Below are 17,445 nucleotides of genomic sequence, written 5' to 3'. Positions count from 1 at the left end.
CATCTCCTGAGACATTTCTTTTGAGTACTTCTCCAGCTCCCACTTGATCCCATGTACAAGTCTTACATCCTCTCATTTAAAAACTTGTCATCTCTTTTTGTTTGCCTTGAATCTGGCTCATATGAATTCCGTTTGCTGTGTCTTAGTTTTTATTGGGATAGTGAACAACCACTCCCTCGTGATCTTAACATCTCCATCATGCTCATGAATAGAGAGATTTTTAGCTAAGATTGTATTTAGTATGCTGTTCTCATTTATGTGTATTTAACATTCACTTTTAGAAAAAAGCTGAAAAAATTAATGGTGGACAAGTTCAGTTCTGATTTACTCAGCTAAGTGGTGATTTCCTTTTCTGTTTAGCAGTAGAAATATCCTTGCATCTCGACAACAGGGCAGGAAATACTCTGCAAACTTACACAAGTAGAGGAAACTCCTGAGCTTCTGTCTCCCCACCCTCCTGCCCACCTTTGCAGGTACTGAAAGCAGCTAGACTGAGCACTGACAGACATTTGGTACACTGGGAGTTATTCTGGGCTTAATTCTCAGCAGTTAACGTGTCATTTCTCTTTATTTTACTGTGATACTAAGAATGTTATGATTAGCCTTTTATTTCTTGTATTAATTGTAGAACCTGAGTAAAGATGTAGCTTTTGTATTGAGGTAAGACCTGGCCCTTGCTCTGATTTGTTTTGGTTGGGGCCATGGGTCAGATCGTTCCTTCAGAAGCAGAGCTTTGAGAAACTCCAGGGATGGAAGGCAAATATTACTTAAAAGGTAAAAAATGTGTCCATGAACCCAACTCAAAAGCCCATTCATGAACTTTCTAGGAAGGCAAAGAGGACACACATTATAACATAAATTTATTTCTGAATAAATTGCAACATTGAGAACTACTGTACAGAGAAACTGCATCACACTGTTACAACTGTCATGATATTTGTGCTTTGTAGGATAAGGAAACATTTATTCTATCACAGCAAAAAGTTTTACTGACAACTAACTGTATTTGGTTTAAAAATAAATACATTTTCCCATTTATTAACTCAAACAAAGCACTTTATAATTCTTGGTGCTTTTCATTAGCTTTCAGCCTCAGAAATGCTGAGCATTCAGAGTTGCCACTCACGTTAGTGGGAGTTACAGATGTTCAGCAATTCTTAGGAGCTGGTCCAGTGACTGCACAGTTGTGTTCAGTGTTTGCAATAAACTGACCTTTATAGACAGTAAAACGACCTCCACTGTTCTGTATATGCTGCAGAGTAGATGGAGAATTAGTCATGTTTAATGCTCCGCATTAGATTTTGATTCACCAACAATTTGTATTTTGTAACAAAGAAGTGATGCAATCATGCAGGTTTAGGAATGGTTTTAAAGATAAAATTGAGAATATGGCTCTTTTTCATAAATTATTTAAAACTACTTCAAACTTTTCAAAAATATTTAGTGCAAAAGGATAGGTTTTCTTTTTCAAGAAATATTACAGAAGCATATACTGTTATATGGAAAATAAAACTTCTCTTAAATATTTTTTTGGGGAAAAGCAGGCAGGTATTCTATTATGCTGCTTGGGTAGGAGGGATGAAAGATGAGTATTTGCAAAGAAACAAACTGCAGAAGGGCTGTGATGTCATAAGTTATTTTTACCGTTAAATTCAAAACCAATCTCTTTGGCAGAGTCGAGAGAATGTATCAAGTGCATGATACCAACAGATCATCTGAACAAGACGATACCATAGTACATCTTATCAAACAGTTATATAAATGTTATAGTAACGTGAACTATCACATGTAGTCCAAACACTTAGATCCAAAATGAACACGCATGTCTGCTGAAATTTTTACAAACATTTTGTTTTCTTGGAAGTTACAAAAATTAACATTAAGATTTCTAGGATGAGATGGTACTCTTTTCAGATATGCATTTCTTCACCTCATTAACAATATATTTGATTACACTAAAATTAAAATAGTACTTTTGTCACTGCTTTTAACTGATATGTAGAATGTTACATAGTGCTTTAAACAGAAGCACTTTAGGTAACAGCTGTACTACCATTATTCCCTTTTACCAGGTAGGGACACTGAGGCACAGAGGTGAAATGAGTCGCCCAAGGTCATGCAGCACATCTGTGGCAGGACAGGGCCTGTGCACCTGCTGCCCTGGCTCCCTGCTCAGGAGTCTACCAGGTGGAGCTATACTGAACTGCACTGCTTCCCAGTGAAAAGGAATGAGTTTTTTTTTCAGGATAGTAACTGAGAGACTCGATTTTATTTCTTTGGGAAGATTACAGGAATCAGGAATAGCTATGGAAGAGAAATAATCGCATGGAAAAAAACTAAAATGTGTTTTCGGCAGCTTTTTATTTTGTTGTCTAACTGCAAAGGTGTTAAGTGCAGACTATGGGGATTTAAAAAAACCCAAACCAACATAAATATTACTTATTTAGGGACAAGGGTGTCTTCAGGCATCCTGAAACACACTCTGGTTCTAAGACTTAAACTGTACAAATATCAGTGTTTTAAAACTAAATGTTAGTGTACATTTTAGCTGATTGATTTAATCAATTTGATGAAAATTGAACATATTAGGTAATTAAGCCTTTACTGTGTAGTCTATTACTTCAGAAGGCTAAAAATCCATCCCCTCCTAGTACAGTACATCCTATAGCACAATGTCAAGAGTCCCTCATGACACAGAAAGACACAATAACACCTTGGTTTCACTTTGCTCCTTGGTGAGTTGTGGAACAGACGTGTGCTGTTTTTGTAGAGTTTGTATATCTTTGCACATTTTACTCAGTGATGTTCAAAAATCAGAGTGTTACACAAACCACTGCTTGTTTAAACTGGAATAAAACAGAAATGCTGGACCAGTGAGCTTTCTTAACCCAGCTCTAGAAGCCAATCAAACAGGCTTGGTGTCATCTCTCTGCCTTCCTCGCTGAGCTTGCAGTACTGCACCACGGCGTGGAAGATATCCCCCACTTTCCAGGACTTCCGCTGAACTAGCTGCACAACATCTAAAAACTAAATAAAAACAACCAAAATTAAATGCACTTAGGGTTTGTTTAACATTTTCTGAGGTTTTGTTAAATGAATACACACAATCTGCTGTTAGTCCTTTGTAAATGCGCTGCTCTAGGAGGGAGTGGACAGCATTCACTGCACAGCAACATAAAGGGTCTTGCTATTTATAAAACTTCATTTCTGAAGTTCCATAACTCCCCAAAGACTGATTTGATCTCATGACATTTTCTAAATTAGCTGCTTCCATCCATTATTTCTTATTTATTGCAATGAAAGTAAAACCAGGGAAAGTGAGTTTGATAAAGGATCACTATTTTCCTTGTTATCAACAACTCACTGTCAAAATAATGGAAGTGTGACCATCCATTTAAAGGAAAAAAAATCTTTCTTCATTACCATTAGCTATATTTTAATTTATATTTAATTTTCTGTATTTCTCCATATACATTCAATAGTATTTTAAATATTCACATGGTACTGGTGATAGGGAATTCTGTGTAAAATTTTGTCACATGAAGATATTTGCCACAGTTGTGGTTGACTCAGAGAATATCTATATTTGACCTTTTTTTTTAATTTCCAGAGAAACCAGAGGTTAAATATATGTTCTTAAGCAGCTGTAAAAAAATCCTGAATTTTGTCCACTTTGTACTTAATAACAGACTTCACAGTGTCATCCATCTGGTCCCTTTTTTTTTTGTGAAGCGCATAAATTAAAATCAAAGCTTTTTATTTCTTTGAATTTCACAATATCTAATTAGCTTTCTCCTTCTATGTTTCCAGCTTTAAACCACACAAGAAAATATTGTGTGTGTCTAGTTAGTGTAGCTCTTTGCTATTTACATACTGAAGCCTAAACTTTTAATATGTATTTTAATGATATTTAATAGGCACGTGATTTCCAAGAATGCTGTTGTAGGCAGGATGTGCCCCATTATTCTCTAGTGTATTTTTGCAATTGAATTAACTGTTTGCCAAAGCACATGGGTAAAGCTGACAGCTGTTTCTTTAATTAGATGCAATTTGGACTGTTGCTGTTGAATGCATTTTAAATTATGTTTATGATTCCCAAATGGATGTACTCAAGAAAATCAAACAATATCTCTGCTACTCAAAATGATCTTCCCCTAAGAGACCAAAATACTGATTTGTAATACTTTTTTCATTAATTGACTTGAATACTGTGACATGTTTTTAAGCCTTAAAGCTTGAGCTGTTCTTGCTGACCTTGGAAATGGGTCTCTTTTGATCTTTCCTGAAATGCTATGGTTGGTATTCGGTGGTATCTATAAGGGAGCACTAACTAATCATTCAGGAACAGAAAGAGTCTGCATTTCTTGTGGCCATTTTGGATTTCAGTGCTCTCTCGGTGCTCTGGCTTGGACTAACCCCTCATGAGGTTTCTCAGTTGTGGTAGCCTGTGTCTGTCTGCTGCTCTCTGCAAAGAGACTTCTGCTTTCAAAACGGTGGTTGGCAGAGGCAAAGCTACACCTGAGCAAGAGAAGCAGTGCACAGAGAGCACTTTTTAACTTGTAAGCCAGGGGAGGTGCTTCAGAACTTCCATACAATGATGCAATATATTTCAATCAGTCAGTCTAATTTTCCATGTAACAGATGTGTTATTGCAAATATGGCTCCACTGGAAACAGTAGTGGGTCACTGCTGAGCTAAAACTGTCCCTAAGGGTAGTTATAAGGATATGCCGACACAGTTACGTCCCTCCTGCCCATCCTCTGAACTTTCCATCAGGTCTGTAGCAGGTTATGTCAGACAGTGAACCTGAGCTAATATAGATTGGCTTTATGTTGCAGTTAGACCCTTCTGTACACTTGAGCAGTGGGCCTGTTCCTTGGGGGAGAGTAATCCTTTCCTGCCGGCACAAAGTGACTGTGAAGCCAATGAATTCACCCATGGCAGACTCACATAAATGTAGTGGGAACTGTCAGGCCCAGGCAATCCCCTCCTGTATCCCCAGCTGCAGCAATTTAGGAACAGCCAGGCACAAGTTCAGACCTGCCTAAGGCTGCCCTAATCAGTGTTGGAGACAAGACAGAACCAGCATAAGGACTGAAAATCTTACGTCCAACTAATGTCTCACGTTATAGTGAGATCAGCAGAACTTTCTAAGTGTGATGTCCACACACAAGTGATTTTTAATTTTTAAAGCTACATACTTCAACTCCATGTAAACCATCTGAAGCCCTTCAAATGTAGCCACATAAAGGACTGTTAATTCTGCCTTGGGCATTGGTGCTTAATGTATCATTGATATGAAAAAGCAAGCAGCTTCATCAAAGCATGCTACAGAGACTTTGGAGAAGGTCTCATGGTGATGCCGTTTCTTGTGCCATGGACAATTTACTAAATATTTCACGTACCTTAAATTCTGACACACTTATGCTCTCATCACTTTCTCTAATAAACGGTAGTATTGCCATCTTGCTGTAATGAAGATGTTTTTACCTCTTCTTTTAAGCTCAATTACTTCAACAAATCATAACTGCTACAGTAATTAATTAACTAATTCCATAAATACTACCTTTTCAATTCTGTTTTCCTGAGATTTCTTAAAATAGATGGTTGGAATTCCAAGTTCAGAAGCAGCTATCCACTGCAGGGTGGCTCGCAGCTCCACATCGGGGCACTCTGGTTCCAGATCAAAGTTAATCACCAATAGGTCCTTTTGACAGTTGGCTGTTCCCACTGAAAGCTCAGAAGTACTTTCTGGAAAAATAAGCCCAACAGTTACTGTGCAATTACTTGTGTTAACTTCAAACTGTATGCTTTAATTGATATGGTTTAACTTACCGTCTGTATTTTCTGTCTGTTCCTTAAGGAAAACCTTTTCTTCTACTAATTCACTTAGAAACAAACAACAACAAAGCTTATTAGTCACACTTAGGAACAGTCTACAACATTGCTTCATGATGAATAAACTTCTCCCTCAATGTAAGACCTAGAAAACTGCAAGAAAAAAGTTACATAGGATGAAATAATAAAATGCCAACTAAATTTCATTTATTTAATCTGTAAATCAGGAAAAGCTATGGGAATTGCAGCATTATTCCTGTAGTAGGATGAAGTACTTGTATTGTTTGTGTCATGTGTTACGTTTCACCAGGCTCTATGTATCTTTACAGTTTACATAATGACAAGCAAATGACATTATGGTAACACACAGCAAGTCTCATAACCTGACTGGAAATGCCGAACTTCCAATGTCTGCATTTTGCAGTGCTGTGCTCTTTGGCTGAATCTTTTCCAGTCTTGCTTTCTAATTTTATCTTTCATAGTTAAATACAATCATGGCTATTAAAGACTCCTACTACTGCTGGTTTTAAATGTATTAGCTGTTTGGATAAACAAATTCTGTTTACACCTTGCAAAATTTTCCAAAGATACAGAATTTCTTATGTACCATTTTCTTAAACTACAGCCAAGTGGTCACTGCTTTATCTTCCATCTCTAAGCACAGTATCCATACTCTTGTACATGTGTCAGGAGACTGCAAATTCACTACTGATGTCACAGCTATTCCATTTGTTTCATCGCTCCTGGAGGGATTGCACTTTAAGCACACGTTTCCAGACTGTCCCATTTTGCTCTCAATCAGGGGGAATGCTGCAAGTGTAAGGTTTTGTTTGTAGCATGGGAGGACGCTACCACCCTCATTCCCAGGGTTATATCCCCCTGGGAATATCCCCCAGGGCTTCAAAGAATCAAGATTATATATGCTTGTGTAGTGGTTACTGCAAGATGTGAAAGAATAAAATGGCAGCATGCAACCTATGGTTTATCTTAGAATCATAGGTGCTTAGTAACTTCCTTATCATCAGATTTTTTCCCAGTTTTTCTTTTGAACAGCAAATGTATTCTCTGCTTTGACTGTGATTTGTGGTAGTAGAAACTTCTCATGCCTATTGGCTAAGACCTGAATGGCCCCTGGAAGCTAACAAGGAGAGTTAGAAATTTATCCCTGGGGTCTTTGTAAATATAAGGGAGAAGGGACATGTTTAGGAACATGTGTAGGAGGTACCACTGCTGATGTGAAGATGGGAATGTTTTAACATTAGTCACAGAATCAGCAGCTGAAAGAGAACGCATGGACTCTACAGAGATGTGAATGCCCTGATTTCTTACAAAAAAAGAGCCTCTTGAAAGCAGGGCAGTTTTAGCATAGTCTGGTAATGAGCTGTGACAATTTTCTGATGTCACTGCCTTGACAAAGTTCCCATGCTCTATGTGTGATGTCCAGTCTAAACAATTCCTCAGTGGCTGTGCCCTGGCTGCATCATGACAGTCACCAGCTGGCAGGTTGTACCAGGATCTTTAGGTAGGTACTGGCACATCCCTTGATAATTTAACTCCAAGTTCAGTAGAAACGTGCCTGGAAACAATAGGTAGGATGTACTGTGGGCCAAATTATTATTATTGGAAATAATGCAATTATATTTTTTCTTTGTCTTTAATTGATCCTTAGTTGCTTGACCTTACTTGCTGTAACAGGAGAGTTTTGGTAATGTTTGAAGTTATTCAGAGAAGAAATTTCACACAACAGGAAACTGATACAGCAGAAAACTGTCTTTTAGACAGAGTGGTTGATGGACCAGTATTCTCCTGGGAGATCCACCTGAGTGGGTTTTCCTGTAATCTTTCACTATCTAGTGCTTTCACTCTCCACAGACACCTGCATGTGCTTTTTACTGAAACTATGAGCAGGCACAGCAGCAGGTGCAAAGCAGGGCTTGGCACATTTTAGGTGGTGTAAACAATTTGCAGTTAAAATTGGACTAAACATCAAGTCTCGCTTCAGTGACTACTTACTTAATCATAGGAGAAGATGGCACGTTCTCCTGATAAATTTCCAGGTCCATAATGCCAAGACTGCTAGTTGTACTGCTGTTGCCATTGCTGACAAAGCAAAAGTTTAAATATTAGTGCCAAGCTGTGCTGAACATGTCTCCATACATCTTTTAAAAATTTATTTACGTACAAAGCAAAGTGAGGAGGCTGCCTCCTGTTATGTAGAGTTCCACAAAAGCAGTTGTGCTCAGCAAGTGGTTCCCAGAATGAAGCACACTAGTCTGCTCAAAGTAATGAGGCTTTTATTAAAATAGTTCTAGATGGAGCATGTATGAAATGCATCAATGCATCAAGTGATGCTGTAAGCTGGAGGATAAAAAGATGTGGACTCTCTTCTTGTGCACGCCTTACGCAATGATCATTTGGCCTCAAATGAAAAACCAGTCTGCTTGAGTCCTTGAAAAGGTTTAGCAGGTACAGAGATGCCCTGGAAGAAACCTGCAGAGATTCAGATATCTGTGAATGTGGGGAGTTATAGCAAGACATAGGTTGCCCATCATACTACTTACCTGTTGGGTGACTCCATGCCTGTAACCAGCAGTGGTTTCAGTGTATTACATCATACCCCAAATACTACTGGGGATCTGATGCCCCCTCGTGTTTCTAACTACTCTGAAAGACTGAGATTTTAATTAAAGCCAGTGCTCATTGGAACCAAAAATACATAGAAGTATTTTCTTTGGCTTCTTCACAAGGATTAAGTAGTACAATAGTATTAGTTCACTTTATAACATCATTATAAGTGGGACAGTAAATGTTTATGCACATATTGTAATAGTGTCATGAGCAGGTTGTGAATTTGCTGCCTGCAAGTCAATTACCAGGAACAAATTCTGTGTGGCAAGTCATGTTGAACCATATAATTTTTACTGGAAGAGCAACTAATATTATTTTTCCTTACATTAGAAGGATTGATTAGACGGTTCTTTTTCCCATCATGCTGTTCTCAGTCTGTGCCAGCATGCCATGCATTCAGACATGCTGTAGCAATTTCTGTTTCAATGCAGAACTGAAAGGCACAGTCCTTCAGCTCTCTCAGACTGAGGACTTTGTTAAAGGTTGATACAATAATAACAGGATGAATGTTCAACTGTGGTGACAGATATGTTCTGTTCAGTTCTTTTTAGGTGGCCAACAGTGCTTTCTGACAGAGACTCTTTCTTTTCCCTGCTTCATTACCATAATGTCTTCCCTCCTTGTCATATTGATACTCAAGAGAAAGATGTAATTACTTGACAATATTTTAAAACCTAGTCTAAGAGCATATGAAGAAACAACTTTGCTCAATTTCATGTTGTGAAAGGGCTGAAGTCAAACTACCATCACTTTATATAAACTCCAAGGACTAGATAACATTTTAAAACACATGTCCTGACTTGAATAGGTACAAAAAGCAGCACATTGCTATGGGAGCTCTGGAATTTATGTCTACTCAGGGGAACACTGGTCATCCTCTGTTAATCTGCATCCCTGTCCCAGTCTAAGCAGATCAGGCTCAATCTCTGCTCTTCTGGCAGGAATAGAAATCTAAGGAGACGCCAAAACAAACATTGTGTAAAGAGTAGCAAATAAATCAAAAGACTGTAGCAATTAGCTTGTCTGGTGGCCTTTTCACCATAGAACTGAGGCACTTCAATGGTGCCAGGAAGTTTTTCCTTTGCCTGAATCTAGCTGTAGTAAAAAGACCTAGCTGAGAACCAGAATGCAGATAATTTTTTCCCCCTTATTAAAAAATAAAGAGATAAAGTCTACCATTAGACTTTCTTTACGGTATTCTGAGTAAATCTCGAGCTGCCTCTCGTTCCTGATGCATGGCAGGGAAATGACTGGCTTGGTTGATAGACCATATTGTACGGTGAGAACAGACAACACGGGTACCTCATGGATCGCTCGCTGAGTTGCAAGTAGCTACTTGTGTCGTCAGGATTGTCCTCATCATTAGCTAGCTGGGACCAGCTGCCAGTGCTTTCTTCACTGCTGCTGAGATGGTTTGGGAATTCTTCAGCTGCTTTTGTCTCTCCTACGATTTCAGCATCTGATCTGCTCTGAGGGCTGTTGCTGGCAGGGTGATAAGGAAGGCATGCTGATATTATAATACAGGCAAACAAACTGGTGACACCAACCTTCAGGCAATGCTGCTCATTAAAGTCAACCAAGCTGCAGAATTATATAGATGCAAAAGACTGGACAGGCTTATAATTTATCCATACAGTCCAACAGAATATGTGGTCTGAGATGCTCTTAAAGAAGGATTTTCTTATGACTGCTACAAACAAACACAAACCAAAGTAAATATTATACTGAAATATGCATAGAAATTGTTTAACTTGTAAAAAATGATTTTACATGTATGAAAAGAACTGATCATTGTAAGGGTCTGTTGCTTAATGCACTTCAGTCAATCAGTGGTTGAAATATATGATGTATGTTAGTGCAGAATGTGAACTACCAGCTCTCTGCAGGATCTCTCTAGAAAAGTTCTTGCTTTCAGACCTGTTTCTAAGTTATGACTGAGGCACTGGTCTTTAGTTAGAGCAAAAGATTGCACCAGAAACGCTACTGCTCCCGAGTCATCACCTTGACCAAGAATATACTGAGACAATATCATTGTGGATGTCTCCTTTTGCCAAGCTCTCACTCTCAGAAGTTGTTGCATTAATGCTGGATGACAGAGAGAGAGGCAGCCTGTGCAGGGAGAATGGGAGCTGTTTGCCCAAGGGCTCTGCTCTAGCAGGCAGGGAGCATCTGCCAAGTAACTGTGCCTGTCATCCCTGACCCCTCAGGGGCAGAGCTCAGCATCTGCACCAACACGTGGGCTCTGAGCAGCCAGGTTGCAGGGTAGTGGTGTTACTCAGATTTTTAATACAGGGCAGGTAGCTCCTGATACCTGGTCCAAAACACAAGAGATTTCTGTGGGTGATGTTTCTTGGCATTTTGGGTTTTGTTTGATTCATTACGCAATTGCATCTCAGACGAGCGATGCTTTGAACTGACAGTTCCCCACTTGTGAACAGTCACTTGGAACAGTTTCTGTGTGACAGGACTGGGTCTGTTGCACTGCCTACATACCAGAAACAGCTCTTTTTCGTTGCTGAAGACCTCTTCCCTAGGCCTGCACAGCTTCATTTTTTTTTTTTTTTTTTTTTTTATTCCTAATTGACTGTATGTCTGCTTGATATTTTGCCTGGAGTCTTCTGCTGTGCCTGTATCTGAACTAGCAAGTAGTTTAATGCAGTAGGAGTGGATCAAAGCAATTGCTGCTGATGCTTTTATAGCTACATTATATATTTTTAGGTTTTCACTTCAGCCTACATAGACTTGGTCCAGCCAGCTATGCCACAAATGGTTCAAATCTGTGTGAAGAACCACAGGAAGCTTTGCCTTCCCAGTAGGGGTACGAGTACATCTGGAACACACTTGGGCAGCTTCTATTTGAGATTCCTTTAAAAAAAAAATCTGCATTGCATGCTGCAAAGAAAGCTGATGTATGGAAACAGGGATAAGTTGATTCAGAACTGCACTGCATTGCTGAGCCAAAATGCTCTTGCAGTGTAGCCTCTAGTTACTAATTCAGCCCTACCAAACCTATTGCTTTAAACATCCCATAGGCACTTTGGGAACTCTGCATCAAAGGCAGAAGAAAAGTTGTTATGAAAGGGGTCATAAACTGCAAAAATAACTTCATTTTCACAGTCAAGATTCCAAATAGATGGATTTCGAAATGTATCTTACTAAAGCAGGTTGCATCTTAAGGAAGAGGAAGGTTAGTGGGGGAGAACCAGTATGAAAGACTAGTGACACTATGATAATTATCATAATTGTTAACATACACAGGAAAGTAGATATAATCCATGTACTTTCCCACTTCAAGAAAAGCAAGTACTTCTGCTTTCTCACTTCAAGCAGAGCTCTGTCAAATGCCAAAACAGAGAACTGCCTAGAATAAAATGAGCTACAATGGTTTCTAACACTAGCACCTGCGCTCTTTCTACCACTCTGAGATAATGGGGTGCTGCAGTGCTCCAAGACACTGGCAGTTTAGATACCATTACAGTAACGGATACAATGAAAAAGTATAGTTAAAAGTAGGCAACGCCTTGGGAAAGAGCATTGCTCTTGGCCTCATAGCACTCACAGCAATCCTCTGCATTTGCACTGCACTCTCATACTGGGCTCACAGCAAAGCAAGCTACAGATTTCTTAAGACAAGGAGTACAGCTGCAAGGAGAGGGCGGCAAGGTATGGTGTAAACTCCATGAAATGGCATTAAAATAAAATGAAATGTTATTCTTTTCTCTATTTAAATTCTACCAGAGAAGTCTTGAACTGAAGGAGGTGAGGGGTACTTTCAATATTTTATTTCCTTCACTAAAGAATTTTTCTTACTTGTAGCTCCAGACTTCAAACACAAATTTGAACTTCAAGGCCTCAGAAGTCTGGTCTTGTTTCCAGGTACACAAAGCATTAGTTACACAAACAAGCATAGCAGAGAACTACACATTCTGCTATCTTCTGTTATACACTAACACTGATTTTTATTTATTTATTTTTTTGAATTGAGATATCAGCCAGCACTACATGAAAGTTTAAGTTTTGTCTATTTTTCCTGTCTTGACTATGGGAGACTTAAATATCTGTAGAGAGAAAACTTAGTTGTCTGTAAGTTTGAATGTTAGAACCATAATGTCATCTTTAAGTTTGCTCCAGAAATCAGCACTGTGATACTTGATTGGCTGATTTTATGTCATCAGAAACCTGTAGTCACAACTTAACTTGTTTGTTTCTTTAGAAGTTATATTCTTCTTCCTTTATCAAAATAACTTTTACTGGGAAAATAAAACACCAAAGCAATATGCTGATTTGCTGTTTGGTCCCTTACCTATTTGCTGGGGAACTGGAAATAGTGAGTTTTCCATCCAAAGCTTCTGGAGGCTTTTCTTTGCTTTGATGCTCCTTTCCAGAAGGGCCACATGAAGTTAAGGACTCTGAGTCTTTATGTGGCTCATCTCGTTGATCACTTTCTATCTGAATTAAAGGCACTTCCCTGTGCTGACCTGCAGGGAGGCTCCCAGGGCTCTTCAAGTGCTCTTTTTTCTCATCCAAATTTACTTCTTCCGTTTTGGGTTTCGATTGTATCTGAGCTGTGCTTTGGGGATGTTTGCTTTCCAGCACGTGTTGGCTTGTATAGTCACAGGAATCCTGCTGGACAACAATTAAACTTTTACCACTTTCAACAATATTTGCAGCCAGTCTTTTTGCATATTGTTCCACATGCGGTGGGGAATCGCTGTAAAACTGCTCTGCCTCTGCAGCCTCTGCCTCATCTGCTATGATTTTGTTCTTCCGCATCAGAGATTCAATAGAACTCGCCCATGTCTCATGAATCAACATATCTGTTATCTGGTCAGTCTTGCATCTTTGGTACAGGCACGAGTCAGACTTGCAAAGACCTGAAGAAGCCACGGTACTGGCTGGCTGCACACTTAAGGAATCTTGGCGATGGTGGGCAAATCCATCTAAGGAATTTGCCTTAACTGGGACATTAACTGTAAGCCTGGAGCCTGATGATCTGCTGTCAGGCATTGATGACTGCCTAAAGCAAAAAGGTGACCGTAGAGACGGTGGTAGCAAACTGTCACACCAGTCCTTTGAATTCCGAGGGGAATACAGGTTATCTTTGTTTTCCCTTTCGATTTCTCTTAGCATATATCTATAAAATTCTTCTGTTATACTTTCTGTGCTGGACTGTTTGGATGGGCAACTTGGTCTTACATTAAGATGGCCATTTTTCTTGGCTACCTGTTGCAAAGCAGAAGTTAAGATATTGTTTGCATTTTTTCCTGCATAGTAATCCAGTAGCAAATCAAAACCTCTTCCTTCATTTTCCATCTGGTTCACCATAAATCTTGAAAATTCATCTGTAATGCTTTCACAACTAGACTGCTTTGAGACAGAACTTGTCTGGCTCATAGACTGACCAAAGCTGTTCATTAGGCCTAGGGTATTGAAAGAGGCTTTGGAATCCGAGTCCTCCTCGGGAATGCTCTCACAGCTTGAGGCCTTGGCTCGACTCCATCTTTCACAGTGCAGTCTGTTCCTGGGGTGGTTTGGACCTTGCCAGATGCTGTCAACCATTGAGAGTTCGGTGAGGTTCATGATCTTGGCAGCCACTTCATTTGCAAAGATATTGACTGAATCAGGTGTGTCCTCAAGGTTTATAGATTCATCTACTACCCGATTCATCAGTTTTTCCTTTAGCTCTGGATGCTCATCTGTTTTTCTTTTGATCTCACTTAGTCGAGGTGCCCTATGCTTACGAACCACTGAACCATTAGTATGGGTTTCCTTTTTCCTTTTCATGGTTCTGCATGATAAACTCTGGGTCACTAGATATTCATTGCCTCTCTTCCATGCACAGAACCAGGGTTGTTTTCCATTTGAATTTTCTAGACAAATGGCAGCTATTTCTGTTGCCATAGAGACAACAGTTTCTGCCAATTCTTCTGCAAAATCTGTTATACAATATTTGTCTCTTGAATTTTTCACCTGTAGCACAGGCTGAGAAGGAAGCAAGACATGGTTTCCTAATAAAGACAAGCTAAGTTGAACATCATTATTTAGCACAGAATCACACTTATGCTTGGCTTGGTTTTCTGCAGTTGTGGTGGCACTGGAAGACAGCTGTTCTTGAACACCATGTCTGCATTCATTGTTTGCAAAGGTATTTTCTCTGTTCGAAAATGATCTGTAATCTTTCTTTTGATGCTGATTGTTGCTCTGATTTGGGGATTTGTAACAGTCTCGTGCGGTTCTTTTCAGGTATCTCTTCTTGGGAGATGTTTTTCCACCAAGTGTGTTATGCTCTGTATCTCCACTTGGTTCTGAGTTCAGTGTGGCACCTTCATTGCTATTTACATCTTTCATATTACTTTTCCAAGTGGTTGTGACATTTCCAAGATCTTTGCTAGTACTGGTACTGTAGGATGTACCAAATGGCTTAGCAGCAGAGTGATCAAGGGGGCTGTGAGAAGTTTCACATGCTGTTGCTGGTGTTGACCATCCTTCTGCTCTTGTTACTTTCTCTGCTTTTCTGCCCTCAGAAAAGAGAGGAGAACATTCTTCAACTTGCCTTATGTCGTTCATCTTCTTGCAAGTGAAATATATTATATTAAAAAGCAACTCGTTTGCAGTCTCTGTGAAAATGTCTTGTGTACTTGAGCCATTTTCTGAGTGGGGGTGTAGCTGTCTCTTCTTCCTAACCTCTTCCATAGAATGTCGTAGGATAATATTGGATAAGTTTTGCGCAAGTTCATCCCTGATTACTTCATCAGCATGTGGAATACGTGGCCTTGCTGCTGTTTCAATAATTTTCCCATTTATGGATTCCATAAAATGCCCTACATTTTTGTATGTGTTGGGTTTTGTCAAAATTACGGATGCCTCTTTGAGAAGTGCCTCTGCAATGCTCTCGTTTAGCTTTTCCATGCTGCTTCCTATAGCTATGCTACAGTGCAGAGTAATGGCTGCAGAAGCCTGAGCAGCAGACAGAAGTCCACTTGAAGTTGTAGGGTACTTCTCCTCCTTCGTTTCCCCCAGACCACAGATGGCCACAGCACTTGCTACTTGAGTCATGCCACACAGTGCAGATGGAAAGGAATATTCTATGCCAGCAGAGTCATCAAGGGGCTGTGAAGGTGCTGTGTGCACCTCTTCATCTACAACCACTCTGCTTTGGGAGCCTGTGACTTCTTGGTCCCGTCTGAATTTTTCTGCAGCCTGGGGACTGGAAATGGTTCCAATGACAGTGGCTGCACAAGCCAGAGCCACTTCCAGTGCACTTTGGTCATGTCCGTTTGAATGTTCTTCCTCAAAGTAATCTGAAACTTCAGCAGAGCTTTCTGACTCGGTCCAGTGGCACAGGTTGGGGAAGGCAGACCCTGACCAGTCAGGTATGTTCTCAGAACTGTCTGGACTTTGCACTATGACAATCTTTGGAAGTTCATTCCATGATCGGGAAGCAGCTACATCTTCTGACTTACCGGAGCTTCCCACAGAGATGCTGACTGCAGCCTCCTCACTGAAACTGGGTCGAGACTGTGACAGTCTAATGAATGCATCCTGCAGAACAGATTCTGCCAAATTTGTGGCATACTGACCTGTGGTCCCCTGCTCGTTTTGTGAGGGAGGATCAGTTTTCCTGATACCTACACAGTCTTCCCCATCTGTCTTACTGTTGTGTTTTGTTGTTGGGTCACACAGAGGCTCCAGCTCCTCTTTAGCCATTTTGGTTAAAGATACATCTTCTAACATGAGCGCTGGGCAGGAATTTTCAACCTCACTAGTCAAATTAGTAGCACTAAATGATGAAGTAGCTTTTTCAGCTAATTCCTTCTGCCTAATTTCCTGGTCTGACTTATGTTCAGGTTGTAAGAGGCCATTTTCAGCCACAACACTCACAGCTTCAGAGACTTGAGTAGCTCCGTTATCTTTATTAATGCAGTTTCCTTCAAGAATGAATGGCAACCTGGCTTTTCTGTAGTGAATATTTTCAAATCCCTTTCCTTTATTTTTTTTGACATCTGAAGATGCTTCTGAAACATTTAATTTTTCATGACCTATTAAGAAAAATAAATAATTAGGTTTTTGCAGAGTACCCTGTGGCTTTAAAAAGAAAACAGTTGCACAACTGTGTACCACATCACTGCTCTGCAAAAGTACTGCACAGCCATGTATCCTTGTCTCTGAACAGCAATTTAAAAATATGAATGGCTGTCCATTTTCTAAATTATATATGCACGATTCAAAATCAAGTGCAATTTCTGTGAGCATTGCCATAGCAGTTTTGCAGTACCAACAATAGCAGAATTATGCTCAGTCTCATTGCTTTTACCCGCTTTGCATTCATCAGCCTCGTTGTCATCCTCGAGGTGCTCAGATGCCGTGAGGAAATCTTCTTCTATTGAGGACACGGAGCAGTTTGTGTCATCCTCTGGCTTTAAGACACGAGTTTCTATCTGCAGGTGCCTCTCCTGAACGAGCTCAAGTCCAATCAGAAACTTGTTTATTTCAAAAATGATGCAGCTTGGACTGTTTCTCCTGTCCCCCCTCGCACACTGAACCAAGCAGACATCTGCCAGCCAAGGACACTAGAGGGGAAAAGAATCTCAGATAGTTATCTAATTAAAAAATAAAACTTATTTTAAGCTTCCCTCTCTATAAATATGTCGAGAATGTTCTGTTGCAAAGATGCAATATGATTTGTCATTTAAATGTTAGTAACACAGTGTGCAGTTACCTATATGCCAAAATAAGACTTCATGGACTGACAGCTTTTGTTATATAAGTGCTTTAGTAGAGAACCCAGCTGTATCACAGGGGATACTTGGCAATTTTGTTGAAATTGCCAAGTTGTTTGTTTTCAATCAACTTGTTTTAATGACAGAGACTTATTTGCAGTTAGCCATCTGACATGCTGTTATTAATGGCCTCGCACCACCCGGCATTACCTGTCTCTTGAAGGGATTGTTTGTGGGCATGAATTCCCTTTCAGGATAA

General features: G+C 39.8%; 1 protein-coding gene across 5 annotated transcripts in view; it reads right to left on the bottom strand.

The window, feature by feature from the left end:
* Window positions 1-843: 843 nt before the first annotated feature.
* SPHKAP (SPHK1 interactor, AKAP domain containing) overlaps window positions 844-17,445 on the bottom strand; it is a 95,911-nt gene continuing 79,309 nt past the window's right edge. For 4 of the 5 annotated variants that reach the window (XM_027650583.1, XM_027650585.1, XM_027650584.1 and 1 more), the window contains exons 6-12: window positions 16,781-17,036; window positions 12,770-16,505; window positions 9,769-9,948; window positions 7,852-7,938; window positions 5,836-5,888; window positions 5,567-5,751; window positions 844-3,027 (exon numbers count right to left, since the gene is read on the bottom strand). In XM_027650583.1, coding sequence (XP_027506384.1) covers window positions 2,884-3,027; window positions 5,567-5,751; window positions 5,836-5,888; window positions 7,852-7,938; window positions 9,769-9,948; window positions 12,770-16,505; window positions 16,781-17,036 — 4,641 coding nt within the window. In that variant the 3' untranslated portion in view covers window positions 844-2,883. The remainder of the gene's footprint in view (window positions 3,028-5,566; window positions 5,752-5,835; window positions 5,889-7,851; window positions 7,939-9,768; window positions 9,949-12,769; window positions 16,506-16,780; window positions 17,037-17,445) is intronic. The other variant, XM_027650586.1, reaches the window with a different exon arrangement.

This window comes from Corapipo altera, unplaced genomic scaffold (assembly GCF_003945725.1).
Source record: "Corapipo altera isolate COAL_440 unplaced genomic scaffold, ASM394572v1 54, whole genome shotgun sequence".
Taxonomy (NCBI): Eukaryota; Metazoa; Chordata; class Aves; order Passeriformes; family Pipridae; genus Corapipo; species Corapipo altera.
Note: the sequence above shows the minus strand (reverse complement) of the source record. Positions and strands in the feature narration are given on the sequence as shown.